General features: G+C 41.3%; 2 protein-coding genes across 3 annotated transcripts; one reads left to right on the top strand and one right to left on the bottom strand.

The window, feature by feature from the left end:
- Window positions 1–398: 398 nt before the first annotated feature.
- Window positions 399–11,855, top strand: LOC5504381 (fucolectin). The gene is made up of 5 exons (XM_001625244.3): window positions 399–736; window positions 5,441–5,483; window positions 9,892–10,102; window positions 10,378–10,610; window positions 11,179–11,855. Exons 1-5 carry the CDS (start codon window positions 716–718, stop codon window positions 11,454–11,456), a joined length of 786 nt encoding a protein of 261 aa, XP_001625294.3. The 5' UTR covers window positions 399–715; the 3' UTR covers window positions 11,457–11,855.
- Window positions 11,856–13,931: 2,076 nt separating this feature from the next.
- Window positions 13,932–17,116, bottom strand: LOC5504386. 2 transcript variants are annotated; one of them, XM_032372699.2, is made up of 4 exons: window positions 16,989–17,116; window positions 15,596–15,670; window positions 14,808–14,951; window positions 13,932–14,475 (listed from the first exon to the last, which is right to left on the bottom strand). In XM_032372699.2, exons 1-4 carry the CDS (start codon window positions 17,045–17,047, stop codon window positions 14,160–14,162), a joined length of 594 nt encoding a protein of 197 aa, XP_032228590.2. In that variant the 5' UTR covers window positions 17,048–17,116; the 3' UTR covers window positions 13,932–14,159. The 2 variants fall into 2 exon arrangements, with proteins under 2 accessions (XP_032228590.2, XP_032228589.2); XM_032372698.2 differs by lacking the exon at window positions 16,989–17,116 and adding an exon at window positions 16,338–16,606.
- Window positions 17,117–17,182: the final 66 nt, after the last annotated feature.

Raw genomic sequence — 17,182 nt, 5'->3', positions numbered from 1 at the left:
TTTACCTTTCATGCAATTATTTCAAAGATAATTTAGCACTGTATATGGTGATGTGAAATGAAAATATAGCTACCTTCTTTTTAACTTACTTGCAGTGTTGAATATCTGTGGTGGACCACCCCTCCCCTTACGTTTCATAACTTGTGCCATAACTTTGTCCCTTAGCCCAGATACTTGCAGTGCTAAATGACTGTTTTAGTCTGTTATGTATTGATCTCTCCTTAAGTCCTATGCTACAGTGCTATCAGATACTTGCAGTGCTAGATAAACTATAGTTATGTATTGATTCATAGGACCATCCCTACCCCTGAAAGCCACATCCTACTGCATTATATTACCATTTGGCCATTTGCCACTAGCGCTTGACAAATGGCCAATGTTAGACAGTGTAAGACAGTATTGACAAATTTACCCGAACAACCACAACACACCTGCAATGAAAAATAAGCGTAGAGCAGAGATAAAGCCATTTCTTTTTTTAGAGCAGCGAAAGAAATCAAAGAACAACTGCATGAAAAAATGTTAAGCACAGGGTAGAGCTGAGATAACGATAATTTGTTGTTTTCGTCATCGCCATAAAGTGACGGGTACTGTGCGTTAATAATTTAGATGCCCTTTCCCTAGCATATTTATTCTCCCCTGAGTTGAATGTATAACTACAGCGAGAACACAGGGCCGTAGAAGTTAGGGGTAGGTTTTTGGATCAGCTTCGATCATGTGGGCTTCTATTTTTAAGGTAAGTAACTTGATGCAATAGGATTGAAAGATTAAAAGAATTTTCAGTATTTACGAGGGCGTAACAGTAGAACGGTAAGCACATAAACGAAATAGTCACAAATACGCTGAGATCAGGCGATAACATACCACAAAAAGCTACAAAACTAGCAGCGTCCGCCTTATCCGCCACCCAAATCTTGCTTTATTAAATAACGATAATTTGACATTTCTCAGATGAATTTTGGCGGATGTTTCCCGCTTTTTTTGCTGCTTACTTAGAAAATCACACGTTGTATATATATTTTCACCGCGCTGCTATGCACTCGATTCTAGCGCAGGTGTTTTAGGATCATTTTAAATCCCGAGCGACTAAGCTTTCCATAATGCAACTGTGTGCTTTCTAGGGATAGATAACTAGTCGATTTCAAAATAATCGCATTTTTTGTTACCATCTTTTCTTAAAAAAACAGACCCAAAGATTTACTTTACAAAAGTAGTTGACCCATTTAAATGGTTCTGGCTTTAATATGACCAAGAAATCTCAAAAGTCTCGCAAAAATTTCGCAAAGTCTCGGAATCTCGGCATTTTTAAAGAAAGTCACGAAGTCTACCATGTTTCCCATTCTTTTTCGAGTCTCGTGCCTTGAGCTTTTCCGCTCTAAACAGAAACTTTAGCTACTGTAGCAAGATTGTTTTGTAACTCTACTTATTCTTTTTTTCAAATGATGTTTATGACATAACTCGAGCAAGTTATTCGGAAATAAGCTTGAAAAACAAACAAACAAAGCTCTGGCTCGGATTCCGAAATTTGACAAAAGTCTCGGGCTCGGATCCTGAAACGCGGGTCTCGGCGCCACGGCAGGTCTCGGATTCACCCCACGCTACCAACTCTACTTATTCTTTTTCCACTTTTAACAAATGTTTATGACTTACCACGAGCAAGTTATCCCAATTTTATCCGGTTTTTAAGAGACCTGCAAAGCTCGGGCTCGCCTTTTTTTTTAAAAATGACCGGAAAAGCTCGTGCTCGGTCGGATTCAGAAATTTGACAAACGTCTAGGGCTTCTAAATTTGACAAAAGACCCTGTTGACAAACAAAATCCACTTTATAATCCGAGCCCAACACCACCAACAGCGCAACTGATAACTCCTCATAAATCAAACACACATGACGCGTTTATTTTTGTAATAATATCAATAGCGCGTTAAATAGAAGAGCAGATATGTGCGCGAATTGCTCACTTTCTGCTAAAAGCACCAAATTTTTGGCAGAAAGATAGTGTTTGACGTAGGGATAAAAATGTGATATGAAGCACAGCCGTACGTTGCATTTAAAGCAGTTTATGAATAAATAAAAAATGGCCGCATTTTAAAAATTTTAAAACCGGAAGTGTCTTATACTTGGATAATGGGACTTCTTTAACAAACATAATAATTGGACAATCATTTTAAGGGGAAAAAGTTTGGTTTTAAAAGAAATAAGAAAAGAATGGCTAAAATGGCTGCCATTATGACAAATTATTTAACCTTAATTGTACAATATAAGCATGGGGTTTAAGAATAGAGAATGGGGTTTTATGATTTGGTCTCATTGAGCGTTGCTACGGACAAAAAGTTAAATGGAATATGAAATACCAACCTTTTCTTAATCGGAAATCGAAATTCTAACATTCATTGAGAAAGAGGCGTTAATTCAGTGCAGTTTCTTTTTACCTGTTCTGGTTACTACACTTTGTACTGGGTCACCCACTTGGTTATTACACTTTGTACTGTTGAAATGTCTTGCTATCTCCATTATGCTTCAACGTGTCTAAGCAATAGAGGAGATTTACTTTCGGATTCATCTTGACATGAACACAAAGCTGTACAGCGCAGGCTAACTCCCCTTTCTGAAGCCACATTTGACTAGCTGTATATCCGGCAGTGTTTTCTATAGTGGTCTCTACTCGGCTTGTCCCGGATGTGGCCTGCCTGGAAAGCTGCGCGCTTCACGTGCTAAAGCAAGGCATCACGTGTTGGTGGGATGGAGTCGAAATGCGTGACTTTCTGGTAAACAGCTGCTTTCGTGCTTCGTCTACAGTCAAACAGCTACTTGTTCAGGACCACATACCGCTCGATGACCTGCATCATCCAATTGTGTCAATAACGCTGTGCAAGTGTACCAAACGTCTTGTCAGTTGTACGGAGGAAAAGAGACCACACCAAACTGTTGTGGAACCACTGGTTTAATCTTGATGAACTTTGGAGACCTCTGGACTATAGAAGACTCCGAAATGTAGAAATAAATACAATTGTACGGTTGCTCCTTTTATAGTCAGGGTGCATATGCGCGTGTATGTCTGCAGGCACTCATGGGCTTCGTGTATCATTACATCATAAATGAAGAAGTTGATTAGTTTTCCAGATTTTCTTGGTAACGGGTACACGAGTTGGCCCAGGGGCGAATGCATAAATAGGACATACGCAGATACTGTTTACAGACATATTCTCCAACATAAAACTAATATAAAAGTAGTAAAAGTAGCAACAGAAAGGAAGAGCCAAATCTAACGTAGCTGACGGTACAAAAAACTAAGCTAAGATTCAAAAAGGAAAAAGTTATAATCGAATAACTCAAAGGTTAATTATGTTGTCAGATAAGACAAAGTGTCAACAAAAACGAAGTTGGTGTCAATAGGGCGGAGTTACGTTCTGTGTGTGTTCTATAAATTACACGCAAAGGTTTGTTGTTGTAAACAAGCCTTGTTTAACTAAGCGGTTACACACATTAAGGTCTTTGAAGTTGCGACTGTCAATCAACTGAACATGTCTCTCTTATTAAATATCACACCTAAGGGTCTTTTGAACTTTAAAAGCACACTAGCATACACACATTGGCACCAGTCGGGCCAAGACGGGACGCTAGCACAGTCTATTACCCGTGCAGTTCGGCAACCATGGACAGCTATGGACCGGCTATGCCATGCTGACGAGTCCTAATAAGAACGAAACAGCTGTCCATGGTTGCCGAACTGCACGGGTAATAGACTGTGCTAGCGTCCCGTCTTGGCCCGGCTGGTGCCAATGTGTGTATGCTAGTGTGCTTTTAAAGTCCACATTTATGTATACATACTCGCAAGGATAGTTTGGCTATCCGACGGAGTTTTAGACTAGCAAAGGTCGCATGCGTGATCCGCACAATTGGCATCACGCTAGCCCGGTCGCAGCTCTAGATCCCACATGGATCTAAGCTGTGGTTTAAAGCACTTCGTTCGAGTCGAAGTCGCCCTGCAGTTTTTTTTGCCGATGAAGTTTAACTGAGGCAAACCAGCTATGCCATGCTGACGAGTCCTAATAAGGACGAAACAGCTGTCCATGGTTGCCGAACTGCACGGGTAATAGACTGTGCTAGCGTCCCGTCTTGGCCCGACTGGTGCCAATGTGTGTATGCTAGTGTGCTTCTAAAGTTCACATTTATGTATACATACTCGCAAGGATAGTTTGGCTATCCGACGGAGTTTTAGACTAGCAAAGGTCGCATGCGTGATCCGCACAATTGGCATCACGCTAGCCCGGTCGCAGCTCTAGATCCCACATGGATCTAAGCTGTGGTTTAAAGCACTTCGTTCGAGTCGAAGTCGCCCTGCAGTTTTTTTTGCCGATGAAGTTTAACTGAGGCAAACCGGCTATGCCATGCTGACGAGTCCTAATAAGGACGAAACAGCTGTCCATGGTTGCCGAACTGCACGGGTAATAGACTGTGCTAGCGGCCCGACTGGTGCCAATGTGTGTATGCTAGTGTGCTTCTAAAGTTCACATTTAGGTCTTTTGAAGTTAGGGCCGTCAATCAACTGAATATGATTCTCTTTTCAAACATGCATCCTAAATTTGAATCCCATCGATAGGCTAATTAATTTGTACTGTATTTTTGTTTAATATGAATATACCACTACAATGTCACGGTTTTTTCACACGAATTTTCGACCAATGACTTCACGCGTTTCACATTATGTTCACACAGGTATTTTCCTTCTTTAATTTAACAGGTTTAACAGTTTTTTTCAGTGGGTTTGGATTTCACAGTTTTTTTTCACATGAAAATCACAGGTCTCTTTATTAGTAGTAAGCTTTATTAGTATTACATAAAGTGGCGATTTTTTTACATTAAGGGTTAGTATTACATTAAGTGGCGATTTTTTTTTACATTAAGGGTTAGTATTACATTAAGCGGCGAATTTTTTTACATTAAGGGTTAGTATTACATTAAGCGGCGAATTTTTTTACATTAAGGGTTAGTATTACATTAAGCGGCGATTTTTTTACATTAAGGGTTAGTATTACATTAAGTGGCGATTTTGTTTTACATTAAGGGTTAGTATTACATTAAGCGGCGAATTTTTTTACATTAAGGGTTAGTATTACATTAAGCGGCGAATTTTTTTTACATTTAGCGTTAGTATTACATTAAGCGGCGAATTTACTTACATTAAGCGTTCGTTAGTATTACATTTAGTGTTAGTAGCAATTTTATTACATTAAGCGTTTTTATTACATCAGGCGGTATAAGCTACTTTCAAAGCCATACCGATATCATTGCTAATGTATGTAAAAATATAAAATAATTTCCAAAATTAAAGTTCATGATGACTTCAACTTTTCTACTGACAATGTTTTGTCTACGTTACCCATATATGGGTATAAGTTGCACTTTATTATTAAATTGTTGTACTGTTATTGTTTCCAGGTGACATCCCTTCTGATCTTATGCAATTCAGAGTCCACAAATGGTACGTAGTATTTATTACAAATCACACTGTAAACTCATTGCATAGAGAACAAAAATCATTGTTCCATTAATATGTGGTATATATCAATATGTAATACCTATCAATATGTCATACTTATTAATATGTCATACCTATCAATATGGCATACCTATCAATATGGCATACCTATCAATATGTCATACTTATCAATATGTCATACCTGTCAATATGTCATACCTGTCAATATGTCATACCTATCAATATGGCATACCTATCAATATGGCATACCTATCAATATGGCATACCTATCAATATGGCATACTTATCAATATGGCATACCTATCAATATGGCATACCTATCAATATGGCATACCTATCAATATGGCATACCTATCAATATGGCATACCTATCAATATGGCATACTTATCAATATGGCATACCTATCAATATGGCATACCTATCAATATGGCATACCTATCAATATGGCATACCTATCAATATGGCATACCTATCAATATGGCATACCTATCAATATGTCATACCTATCAATTTGTGTATTTTCAAAAATCTCAAAACACATTATCCATTGTTTCGTCGCTACGGTAACTCAAATAACAACAGCTCACATATTTTCCCAAAATTCAAGCCTTACTTGATAAAATGGACTTAATATTAAATTCCAAGCTTTCCGCAAGCGTAAATTGTAGACCTTTAATTAAACATGAGCGGTATATCTATTAGAAAACTGCAGGCAGCTTTCCTAATGCTGATCAGTGTTCTTTTTCGAGAACCCCTGTACTGAAACATGTTCGTCCAGTCCTCCGAGCATTCACTTTCTATTAGAAACTTCTAGTTTATAATTATACAGATGATCATATTGAATAATAATAATAATAATACTCGTTTATTAGTCCTCTCGTAGCCTTTAAACCAAATTACAGGATTCCAATATCAAATATAATAAATAATGATTAATTGATACAATATAATAAATATAAAGGTAGTATGGGCAGTCAGATAGCCAAGGCCAGCGCGTGTTTGTTTGTGACAAAGTTGCCAAATCTATTGGTCGCAAAAGGTTTGATGTGATTGCCAGTGCGCGTTCTTAACTGGTAGCTATGGATAGTAGCCTCAATGCGGTCTTGCACAAGCCGGTACACTGGGTTTTGTGGCGTCAAACAAGAGATAAACCTGCAGCAGGCATCAGTCCGACGATCTTCAAGGGTGGCTAGGTTTGCCCTAGTTAGAGCTTCCTTGTAATCCAAGCCCGGATATATAATGGCGAGGGCGCGTTTCTGGACTCTCTCCAATGAATCAGAAAGGTAGCGTGGCAGGTCTGCGAAAACGACGCTTGCGCACTCGAGCGTGGATCGCACAAGGGAGCGATAAACCACTATAATGTTATCAGTAGACACGCCACAGCGCTTTAGCTGCCTTATAGCATACAGGCGCCGGTTTGCTTTTTTCACTATAGAGTCACAATGTACCTCCCACGTCAAGTCGTGAGTAATGAAGACCCTGAGAAATTTAAAGGACTTGACTTCTTCTAAGATGGTGCCACCGGTCGCAATAGGAGGACATTGAAAACTATTATAATGCAAAAAATCAACAGCCATTACTTTGCATTTTGTTGGATTCAGACACATATTATTGCTAGTTGCGAACGACTGGACCTGCGATACTATAAATGGTAAGGTGGATGGCCCGTTTCTGGGAATAATTTCAATAGCTGTAAGGTCGTCGACGAACTTCGCGCGTTGAAGCCAGCAGCGGAGAAGGTCATTGACCATAACTGCGAATAGAATAGGACCTAGGCGTGTTCTCTGTGGTTGAGTGGTGGTGATGTTGAGGATGCTATGCTTACTACCTGGGTTCTACCTTCTTAAAAGGAAGCAATCCACCTGAGTAGACAAGGGTGGATATCTAGGCTACAAAGCTTATTTAATAGGTTGTGGTGGTCTATTAGGTCAAATCCTTTCTTAAAGTCAGCAAAGAACCACCGCACCCATACGCCGCCTCGGTCTAAAGCCTCTAGTGTCAAGTGCAGGAGGTACACAATAGCGTGTTGGCACGATTTCCCAGCCACCGCAAATTGCTTCGTGTCTAGGTGTTGCACGATACCTGGAAGTGATCTGGATAGAGTGAAGCCTTCCATTGCTTTGGCAAGATGAAATGTGAGTGAGATCGGCCGTATGTCGGTTTCGATGCTCTTAGGAGGGCTCAGTTTAGGCAGAGGGCGCACCTTGGCCGACTTCAACAGACCCGGGAGGTGACCTTCCTTTAGTGATGTGTTGTATAACTCAGCTACTATAGGTGACAGTTCGAATGCAAACATTTTCAGAATAAGGGCTGGGATCCCATCCGGTCCAGTTGCCTTGTTGGTGAGAATCCCTCGCAAAGACTTATAAGCCTCATACGATGATACCAGGAAATAATCCGGGACATCAGGAACAGCAATGGCTGTGACGTCGTGGGGTAACAGAGGTCTAAAATCAGACTTTAGCTGGACGAAGAACTCGTTGATCTTCTTACACAGATTATCTACGCTGGCGATGGAGGAATCGTCTATTAACTGACTATACCATTCCCCTTGGCTCATTGACTGTCCTGTTAGGTTTTTAACTTCCCTCCACCACCTTCGCGTATTGGTGTCCTTAAGCTTTTTCACCTTCGACTGATAAAAGGAGCGCTTACACGTGCGAATGGCACTGATGACTCTACCGCGCCAGAATTTGAAGATGACAGAGTCGCTGCCGAATTTAGCAAGCAAAATCTATCGAGTGCGGCCGTAATTGTATTATAGAAGACGTCAAACTTGGCTTGACAGGTGTGAGCGCCGAACAGGTTTGACCAGTCGTGAGTAGTGATCCACTGGCCAAACTCTCTCAGTCTACTTGGCCTGGTGTCGCGCCTAGTAGATGACTGTTTGTGCAGTTTTGGAGAATTTTCTAGTATCTGCTCTACCAGGACAGCATAGTGGTCACTGATACTAATTTTCGGCAGCTGGGCCGGGCTCGACAGGAGGTGTGGTCTATTTGTCAACACCCAATCCAGTGTACCAGTGTCCCGGGTTAGTACTTTCACAGTTTGCGTCAGACCGCACAATCGTTTCAGTTTAGAGTTCGAGAAATTGGTCGAAGATGGATTGAAATCGCCAGATATGGATATCAAACACTCAGGGTGTTGGGATAAGAATTGGTCTATAGTCTCTTGGATGTGCTGATAAAGAGCCTCGTTATCATCGCTGTTCGCGTCAGATGGATGGTAAATAGTGCCGAACAGCAAACAGGACACAGAGCGAGGGAGTCGGGTAGGTCTTGCGATCACCCACAGGGTCTCAGGAATAGAGTCGTTCCCAAGTTCAACATCATAAAGTCGCTTACACTTGATATCACTCCGTATGTAGAGGGCAAGCCCTCCGCCTCTGCGATTGGGACGGTCTTTCCGGAACAAAATGTAATCTTGCAATGAGACAGCCGAGTCGGGAATATCATCAGAGAGCTATGTCTCGGTTACGCTTAAGACATCAGCGCGGTTGAGTTTCGCAACACAGTCCAGTTCGTCAATTTTTGCTACGGAGCGAACATTGCACAGTAGAAGTGACGGTATAGATGCTGGCCTAAGGTAGTGTAGTCTTGTCGTAGGAGAAGGCAACAGTGATGGTGATACTGAGACAGAACTGCCTGGTGGGTATCCTGTGGGAAATACCACAGGGTGACCATGGTGGTTGTTGCTTGACTTTTTGGCTTTTCTTGATCTAAATGGTTTCCTTATTCCCAAATCGTCCAGATTATCCCATAACTCGGCAGTTAGACGTTGCTTGGGCTGATGTTTACCAATGGACTTTAAGATGGAACTGCTGTAAACAATTCTTGACGGCGCAAGGACATGGGAAGCGTGGCTGATCCCAAGATGGCTGCCAGAAGACACATTGACGAACGATCGTCCACGAGACAGCCAGAAGTTAATTAGACGAGCAAAAAAGTAGACTACAAGCCCAGGATGGGACTTATTCATTTCTTGAGGCCTCATGGCTACGTATAGGAATACAACATCAACTATTGCAAACGGTTTTACGGACAAGACGAAAACCGTGGCAATCTGTACGGTGCCGCTGACCACTCTGAAAAATAATGATATTGCTCTGGTAACAGAGGAGGGTAAAACAAGGCCCTAAGATAATAGAAAATGTGCCCTTCAGGATTCCTGAACCAACGAGGAACGCCTGGCGCTTTCAAAAAGTGGGGTCACTTTTCGCTCGAGAGTGCGATGTTATTAACATTTAAACGCCGGCAAAACCCCTCGTATTTCAATAAAACTTGGTATGGTTTGTTTTCAAGTCCTCAACTAATGATATATTGGTATAAACCCGGAAATTAAGAGTTTTATGCTACGGGCACTTTAATCTTTTTATTATAAACTTTGCAGGCAGCCTTGCATCGAATGTGGCTTTGGGAAAACCGGCCGTTCAGTCAAGTTTTTTATCGAGCAATGGCCTTGCCGAACATGCCGTGGATGGCGACAGAAGTGGCAGATTCGCTGACCTATCGTGCACCGAGACAAAAGTGCAATCGAACCCTTGGTGGAGGGTTGACTTACAAAAAAGCTACGTAATTCTACGTCTGTTTATTGTGAACAGGTAAAAGCTATCAAACATTTCAGGTTCCTCACCTTTTTTTTGCCGGTTTTGTCTCCCCTGAACTTGTCTTATCGACTTTGTCTTCCATATCTTGTCTTCTCGATCTTGTCTTCCCTATCTCGTCTTCCCTATCTTGTCTCTCCGATCTCGCCTTCCTGATCTTGTTTGCCCGGTGTTGTCTTGTCCGCAATAACCTTGCCTCCCCCTGACCTTACCTCCCTCTGAACTTACCTCCCCTGACCTTGCCTTCTTACCAATGTCGTTTTACCGCACAGGGCCGATTGTTGTGGCGACAGGCTCGACAATTTTGAGATTCGCATCGGAGATAGCCTGGAGAATAATGGTACCGACAACCCTAGTTGTGGGTCATCATACATCATCCCGCAAGGGGGGAGCAAGTCCATCTCCTGCCACACCCTACTCAAGGGTCGGTACGTCAATATCTGGATCCCCGGGTCCAACAGGAGGCTGACTTTGTGTGAAGTAGAGGTGTATCCATTCATTGAAGGTGAGTGTTTGCAGGAAGTGACTTTGAGAATCCAGATGTCATAATATATGTTGCCTCCTGAATACAATATTGGTGTTGCACATAAGTTTACCCAGTCTCGATACATGAATAGGTAACTTAAACCACGAAAGCACGTGACTTTGAGTTACAGACTCACGCCAAAATAAACACAGAAATGGTTGCGGCGATCACGCCAAAGAGGGACAAAATCATAGAATCTTTCAATTAGAGTATGTCCTTATTTCTGACATGAACATTTCTGGCTGATTCGTAAGCGCTGAAAGAGTTGCCCATTGTTGTTATCATTTTGCCGCCAAAACCAGGAGCGCGCGCGAGTTTGCCATCCAGTCACGTGATATTTAAGAACAAATCGCCTATTCGTTTGATTGCAGTTACTTCTACATTAATTTGATAGGCACCAGAGCTCACAGCAACGCCGTTAACCACAGTCTATTTCTCTTGTCTTTGAACTAAAAAATTCGTTTCATGTTGATTTTTGTCTTCAAGGCCGCCGTCGTATCAAAACGTATACCTTGCTACACTGACAAAACTTCCACGTATGTTTCAGCGGACCATTTCGACAAACTCTACTCAAACCTCGCCGGTCACGCACTCACTCGCCACATCATCACTGCATTGGACAGCGGCGTGTCTGTGTGGTCATGCGCAGTGCAGTGTAATGCTTATCCTGGCTGCGTCTCCTTCAACTATGACGTCACTTCAGGGGTTTGTCAGCTGAGCAATGCGGTAAAAGCCGATCAAGCGAGCGACCTCGTCCCAAGCATCTCATTTGTGTACCATGAGCGAGTTCAATCCCAAGCGATTTCAGCGAAAGATACCCTTTAAAAGAAGGCGCCGAATGGCCACCACCCTTTTCAATCAATGTACTTTCAACTCACGCAAAGGCTTGCCTATAGACAATCTGCGTCTTGGATTCCGTCAGTCGAACGATTTGAAAGTGATGTATTGGTCATCACTTAGAAGTCGATTACCTCCACACAATCCGCTGGCCAATGAATTTTCAAAAGACTGGGCGCCAGAAGGCGCGGCCGGGTTATTCTCTACTTGCAGAGGTTTCTGAAATGTTATTATTTGTATGGCGCACTCAAACATTGTGAGTCATGATCCAATGACTGACTTTACTCGTTAGGTGTAGATACTAAACGAACAAAACAAGAAAGATATTTCGCATTCGATGAATCGCTGTATAATATTGCCTATAGCCACACACACCGCAATTGTAAATATTCTGCTATGTTTCCTCAGTCCCTTTTTTTCGAGGGCTAATTTAAGAGCCACACTAAGTAGCACGAATAGGTGTAAAGATCGTTGGGCCCGGGGGGGGGGGGGGGGGGGGGGATTTCACAGGATGTGGGTGATCGTCAAATCTTTTACGGTATCAAATTTCGACCAACTGGATTTTTCTGGTATTGCTGTCCTTAGGGTCTAAAATTCGATTTACTTTAGATATTTATTGCAAGAATTTGTTTTCTGTTTAGCGCTTTAGAATATATTAACATAGTTTTAGCGCTTTATAAATAAATAATAATAATTATTATTATTTATTCCTAAAGTGGTATTTAACGCTAATTTTTTTTCCGATTCTGTTATCTCTTAGGGTCTACAATTCGACCAATTGCTATTCCTAAGGGGGTGTTTAAGGTTTTTTCCCGATTCTGCTATCTCTAAGGGTAAAAAAGTCTTTCGACCACATCCAATTTGCTATCTCTTTGGGGTCAAAATTTCTGTTGACCACGCCTTAAGTGCCATCTCTTAAGGGTTAAAATCGATTTTGCCGACGATCCCCCCCATCCGGAGTCCCCCCGGATCGTTAGGTCTCTTGTGCAGCCTAAGTTTAAAGGCCGCATAAACGTCGCATTAAATTCAGCCGTATTAAATTTTTACAATTTTATATATGGTTAATTCGGCGTCTAAACCATTTTATACGGCCGGTCGAATTAAATACGGGTCTGCGAGATAATACGCCTGGACCAGGTGCATAGTGCGGCTTAAGTCAGATTGATTATAGACGCCGTATTATCTATGCGCCGTATCGAATGCATAAGTTATTATAATGAATGCAAATGTAGCTGAACCGGCAAAAAACGGCGTTGGTTTTAAACGCCGAATTGGGTTCCAGGCGTAGCAAATATATACTTGAATTATGAATCACGCTGGGGATTTTCCAGCGGTTTTAAATAAAGTTTTAGCTAAAACCTTTCGCCTGTGCGCTTTACAACATCATATTGAACATTGTATTTACCGGTCCTCTTCTTTTCTTCGATGTCAAATAGCGACGTACAAAAAAACCCACGTCTCGATAAACTTGTAATTTTATATTCAAGCACACAGAACACTAATTTCGTTTTTGCCAATTTGCTACTCGATAAAGCATATTATTGCATGTAGCCATCAATATGGTTAGGGTTTGGGCTAGGGTCATTATACTGCATGTAGCCATCAATATGGTAAGGGCTAGGGTCATTATACTGCATGTAGCCATCAATATGGTAAGAGTTAGGGTCATTATCGCATGTAGCCATCAATATGGTAAGGGCTAGGGTCATTATACTGCATGTAGCCATCAATATGGTAAGAGTTAGGGTCATTATCGCATGTAGCCATCAATATGGTTAGGGTTTGGGCTAGGATCATAATACTGCATGTAGCATCAATATGGTTAGGGTTTGGGCTAGGGACATAATACTGCATGTAGCCATCAATATGGTAAGAGTTTTGGGCTAGGGTCATTATCGCGTGGGGGGGGGGGGGGGGGGTGTCCTTTGAGAGTTTAGAGCCACCTGGGAAATCTAGGTTGTTCTGAGAATGAGAAATAACCGAACTAGAACGTCGAATGCATTCCATACGTAGGGAGCTCTCGGAGGACAGTAAATACATCCTGTCAAAAAGAATGGTTTGTTATTATTAATGAAAACCTTCTGCCAAAGAAAATTGAGTTAGAGCAGAGATTGTTTTTTTTATAGTTTATTTATAGTTTTTTAATAGTTTTTTATTGTTTATTTATAGTTTTTTTTATAGTTTATTCATAGTTTTTTATAGTTTATTTATAGTTTTTTTATAGTTTATTTAGTTTTTTTATAGTTTTTTTTATAGATTTTATAGTTTTTTTTTAAGTTTTTTTCTATAGTTTTTTTATAGTTTATTTATAGTTTTTTTTATAGTTTATTTATAGTTTTTTTTATAGTTTATTTATAGTTTTTTTATAGTTTTTTTTATAGTTTATAGTTTTTTTTATAGTTCGTGCGACGTGTGCTGCGTTCCACATTGCAGTTTGCAACAAATTGAGATTTCAAACACACATTTGTAACAAACAATTTATTTACAGAAATATTACATGTACTATAAGCGAATATTACACATACAGAGACACACAATAGACATTACAAAACAATCACAATACATAAAAACACACAAAAAACATCTTTATTCTATTCCTATTACTATACTATTATTTGAATTATCTTTTGTCATGTCACACGTGTTAATCACATGTTCCTCTAGTTTATCACGTGATAGCCCACGTGTTATTCACATGTTCATCAGGTTAAGTCTCATCAGTCGCTCGATGCTCGGTGAGCTCACGATGTTCGTGTCCAGCTCCATCTCTTGTGCCCCGGTGTCCGCTGTTAGCCATATCGCTGGCTCGTTGCTTGGCTGCACAAGAGGGAAACTGGGCACGGCCTTGTTGATATCACTCTCAGAGCGCGTGCGCCGTAAGCTCTCTTTCCAGTCACGCTGCATCTCCGTCGGGTCGATCTCGTAGACGAGAGACCACATCTTGTCCAGTCTCTCCGCCAGTTTGGCGCGCTGCGCCTCGAGCTCGTTGACCCGGATGCCTTTTTCACTGCAGAAAGTCACGTGATAAGGTGCTGTTAGTTCGGCAGAGCACAGGAGAGATGAGGGGGGGTGGTAGGTTTAGCCAATAAGCACACAAAGAATGCTGGGTCCTTTTAAAAACAGAAACTCGGACAAACGGGGTCAAAACATCGAAGAAACATTCTAATACACGTTTTTGCTATATCATTACATGTATGCGTCCTCAACAATGTTTTTTTGAGTAGCGAAGCGGGTAAGTATTAAGGAATAATAAATCCTTGTGCGTTATTTGCTATAAACGTTGTCTCGTTTTTTAGCATTCAACACAAGTAAAGCAGTCTATGAATTATCGCTACTCACATGACTTTCATTAGCTTCTCGTGTCGCCGCGCAAGGATTTCTTGCTGTTTGGCGCGGTTGGCCGCACGTTTCTTGTTTCGCTCATGCCTCAATTTGCGCAGCTTTTTCTTCCTGATTTCGTTTTCTTTTTTCTCGATCTTTACGCTAAGGAAAAATAATACAAAGTTATTAGTTTCAGAACAAGTCCATGTGTAGTTTCCCCTGATTTCAGGCCTCTTTGGCTGCGTTTCCATTGGGCTACCTGTGGCCTATTTAAAATAACAACGAACTCTCTGCAGCCAGCCAAGTGAAAAACAAAGAAAACAAATTTCTACAAACTTGAGGTATCTAATCAGAGGCGACAAAAGTGATGACTTCAATATTCAATTGTTTTGGTGGTGGAGGTGGGGTGGGGTCAAATATCTTCATGAATAAATGGGGGAGTGGGTATATACTTTCTGGGACATTTTGGAGGTATCTGGCACGCGAAATCCACAGCGCACACTTTTTCTTCCATAAAACCCCGTCTCCTTCTATGCAAAGATTCTTATAAGCAAAATGTCAATGCTTTTATCCTATTTGAAGGCGTGATATTTTGAGGCGCTGCCGACCTCAAAGACCCCACCTCCCCTTCATGAATATGCCCCCCACCCCCCCTCGATGTCGGTTTATGCATAACACTCCGTTCAAACAGGAAGGTGGGGAGAGCACGTGACATTACCGGGCCTTGTACTCACAGGAAGGGTAAGGAAAACAAGGGCCACGTGAACGATTGAAGATAAAAAGGACAATGTTTAATCTAAACTCACCACAAATCAATGAACAAGTCCTCCTGCTCAAGATAGTGGTTCGTGAGGCGGCACAACTCTCTACGGAGCTTGATGCTGGCACGACAGAACAACGCACATCAAAGGCCTGTTTTTAACACAGCTAGCCCAAGCTTCCTATTTTACCCTATTGATATTACGGTAACATTGCATTGCACTGTACTGCCAATTCATTAAAGCTTGGGCTAACTTTGTTTTAACAAGGGAGTAAGCGGAGAAGGAAAAGGGGAACGTAAGACACTTATGCCTGGTGCACAGTAGTCACATAATAATGACATAACAACATAAGCGCGCACTCTTATGTTTGTATGTTAAGCCCGACATAACAACATGGACATAATGACATAAAAGAAAAACGACCTTTTTTTTCTCTTTTATGTCGTTATGTCTATATCGTTATACCGGGCTTATGTCGAAAATTTCACACTTGAACATAAGAAAGCGCGCCTATGTCGTTATGTCGTTATGTCACTAGTGTGCACCAGGCATTACAACACCGCTCTCTTTTCCGTCTTCTTTACCAGTAAAAAGCCGGCTTCTAATTGACCAAATTATCCTCCGATTGTTTCTCTTTTTATTTTACTCGGAGACGTTGAACTATTTCGATTTAGTTGTAGCAGTTTTATTTAGTATATTTTCTTTCAACACGCTTTCAAGACCGTGGCAATTTATTCATCCCGCGCCAGTGAGAGATCAACATCTGTGTTTATATGCGCGTATATACCTTTTGGTAATTTTCGGGTTGTAGCTGCGATCACTGAATGAACACAACAGTCCTCCCATTTTATAGTAGCTTTGAGTGAATTTCTTTTTGTCACGAGCAGTACGTGTTGAATGGGCGAGTGATTGTTGTGTATGAGCTTGTCGCGCGCTGCTCGCCTTTTATAGCCTGGTGCGCGCGCAACGTGACATTTTTGGCATCGACCAATAAAACAGGAGAGATCACGTGGACCCATGCAGGAAGTTCACGTGATATAGGTACAGCTATGGTAACAGCTTTGCTTCGAATAACAGCGCGCGCGCAAAGCTTCATTATTTTAAATTAAGCCAATCAGTAAGCAGAGTTTTTACCGGTCATGGAATGCACTAGAAACAACAACGAGTAGCATCTTTTGAAAAGAACGCGCGCCAAACTAAATAACGTGTGATGAGCAGTTATTCACTCAATCTTCCCCAAAAAATCATGTATGGGGAATTTGCTAAATGCGGAAAAGGCTCTAGCGGGTAGAAGGAATAAAACCCTTGCGTTTTTTTCTAATGCTGCGGGATAGTTACCACTTGTAAGCTCAGAGGCTCCGAATTCTATCAACCAAAGAATGATATTGCGTGGAAAAACACAATGTGGATAGAATAAAGTCTACGTGGAAATACTTACGTGCGCTTCATACTACTGCATGTCCGTCGTAGAGACATCTGAGCTTTGAGTATCGCCATATTGGATTTTTACTTCGGCCGTGCATCGGAAACTTGGGTAGAAAAGAGATAAACGAATATATAAGAATAAAACGAAAATATAAGAAAAAACAAAATAAAAATCCAGTCAGCATTCTGATAGCCGGCTTCCGAATC

The sequence above is a fragment of the Nematostella vectensis genome, chromosome 11 (genome assembly GCF_932526225.1).
Source record: "Nematostella vectensis chromosome 11, jaNemVect1.1, whole genome shotgun sequence".
NCBI lineage: Eukaryota > Metazoa > Cnidaria > Anthozoa > Actiniaria > Edwardsiidae > Nematostella > Nematostella vectensis.
The sequence above is the reverse complement of the archived record's forward strand: the minus strand, read 5'-3'. Positions and strand labels throughout refer to the sequence as shown.

Coding starts and splice junctions, on each gene's coding strand:
- LOC5504381 (XM_001625244.3), top strand. CDS start 716: ATGTGGGCTTCTATTTTTAAG. Junction 5,484..9,891: donor CAATTCAGAGTCCACAAATG/GTACGTAGTATT, acceptor TAAACTTTGCAG/GCAGCCTTGCATCGAATGTG. Junction 10,103..10,377: donor CGTCTGTTTATTGTGAACAG/GTAAAAGCTATC, acceptor TTTACCGCACAG/GGCCGATTGTTGTGGCGACA.
- LOC5504386 (XM_032372699.2), bottom strand. CDS start 17,047: ATGGCGATACTCAAAGCTCAGATGTCTCTACGACGGACATGCAGTAGT. Junction 14,952..15,595: donor GACTTGTTCATTGATTTGTG/GTGAGTTTAGAT, acceptor ATTTTTCCTTAG/CGTAAAGATCGAGAAAAAAG. Junction 14,476..14,807: donor GAGAAGCTAATGAAAGTCAT/GTGAGTAGCGAT, acceptor GACTTTCTGCAG/TGAAAAAGGCATCCGGGTCA.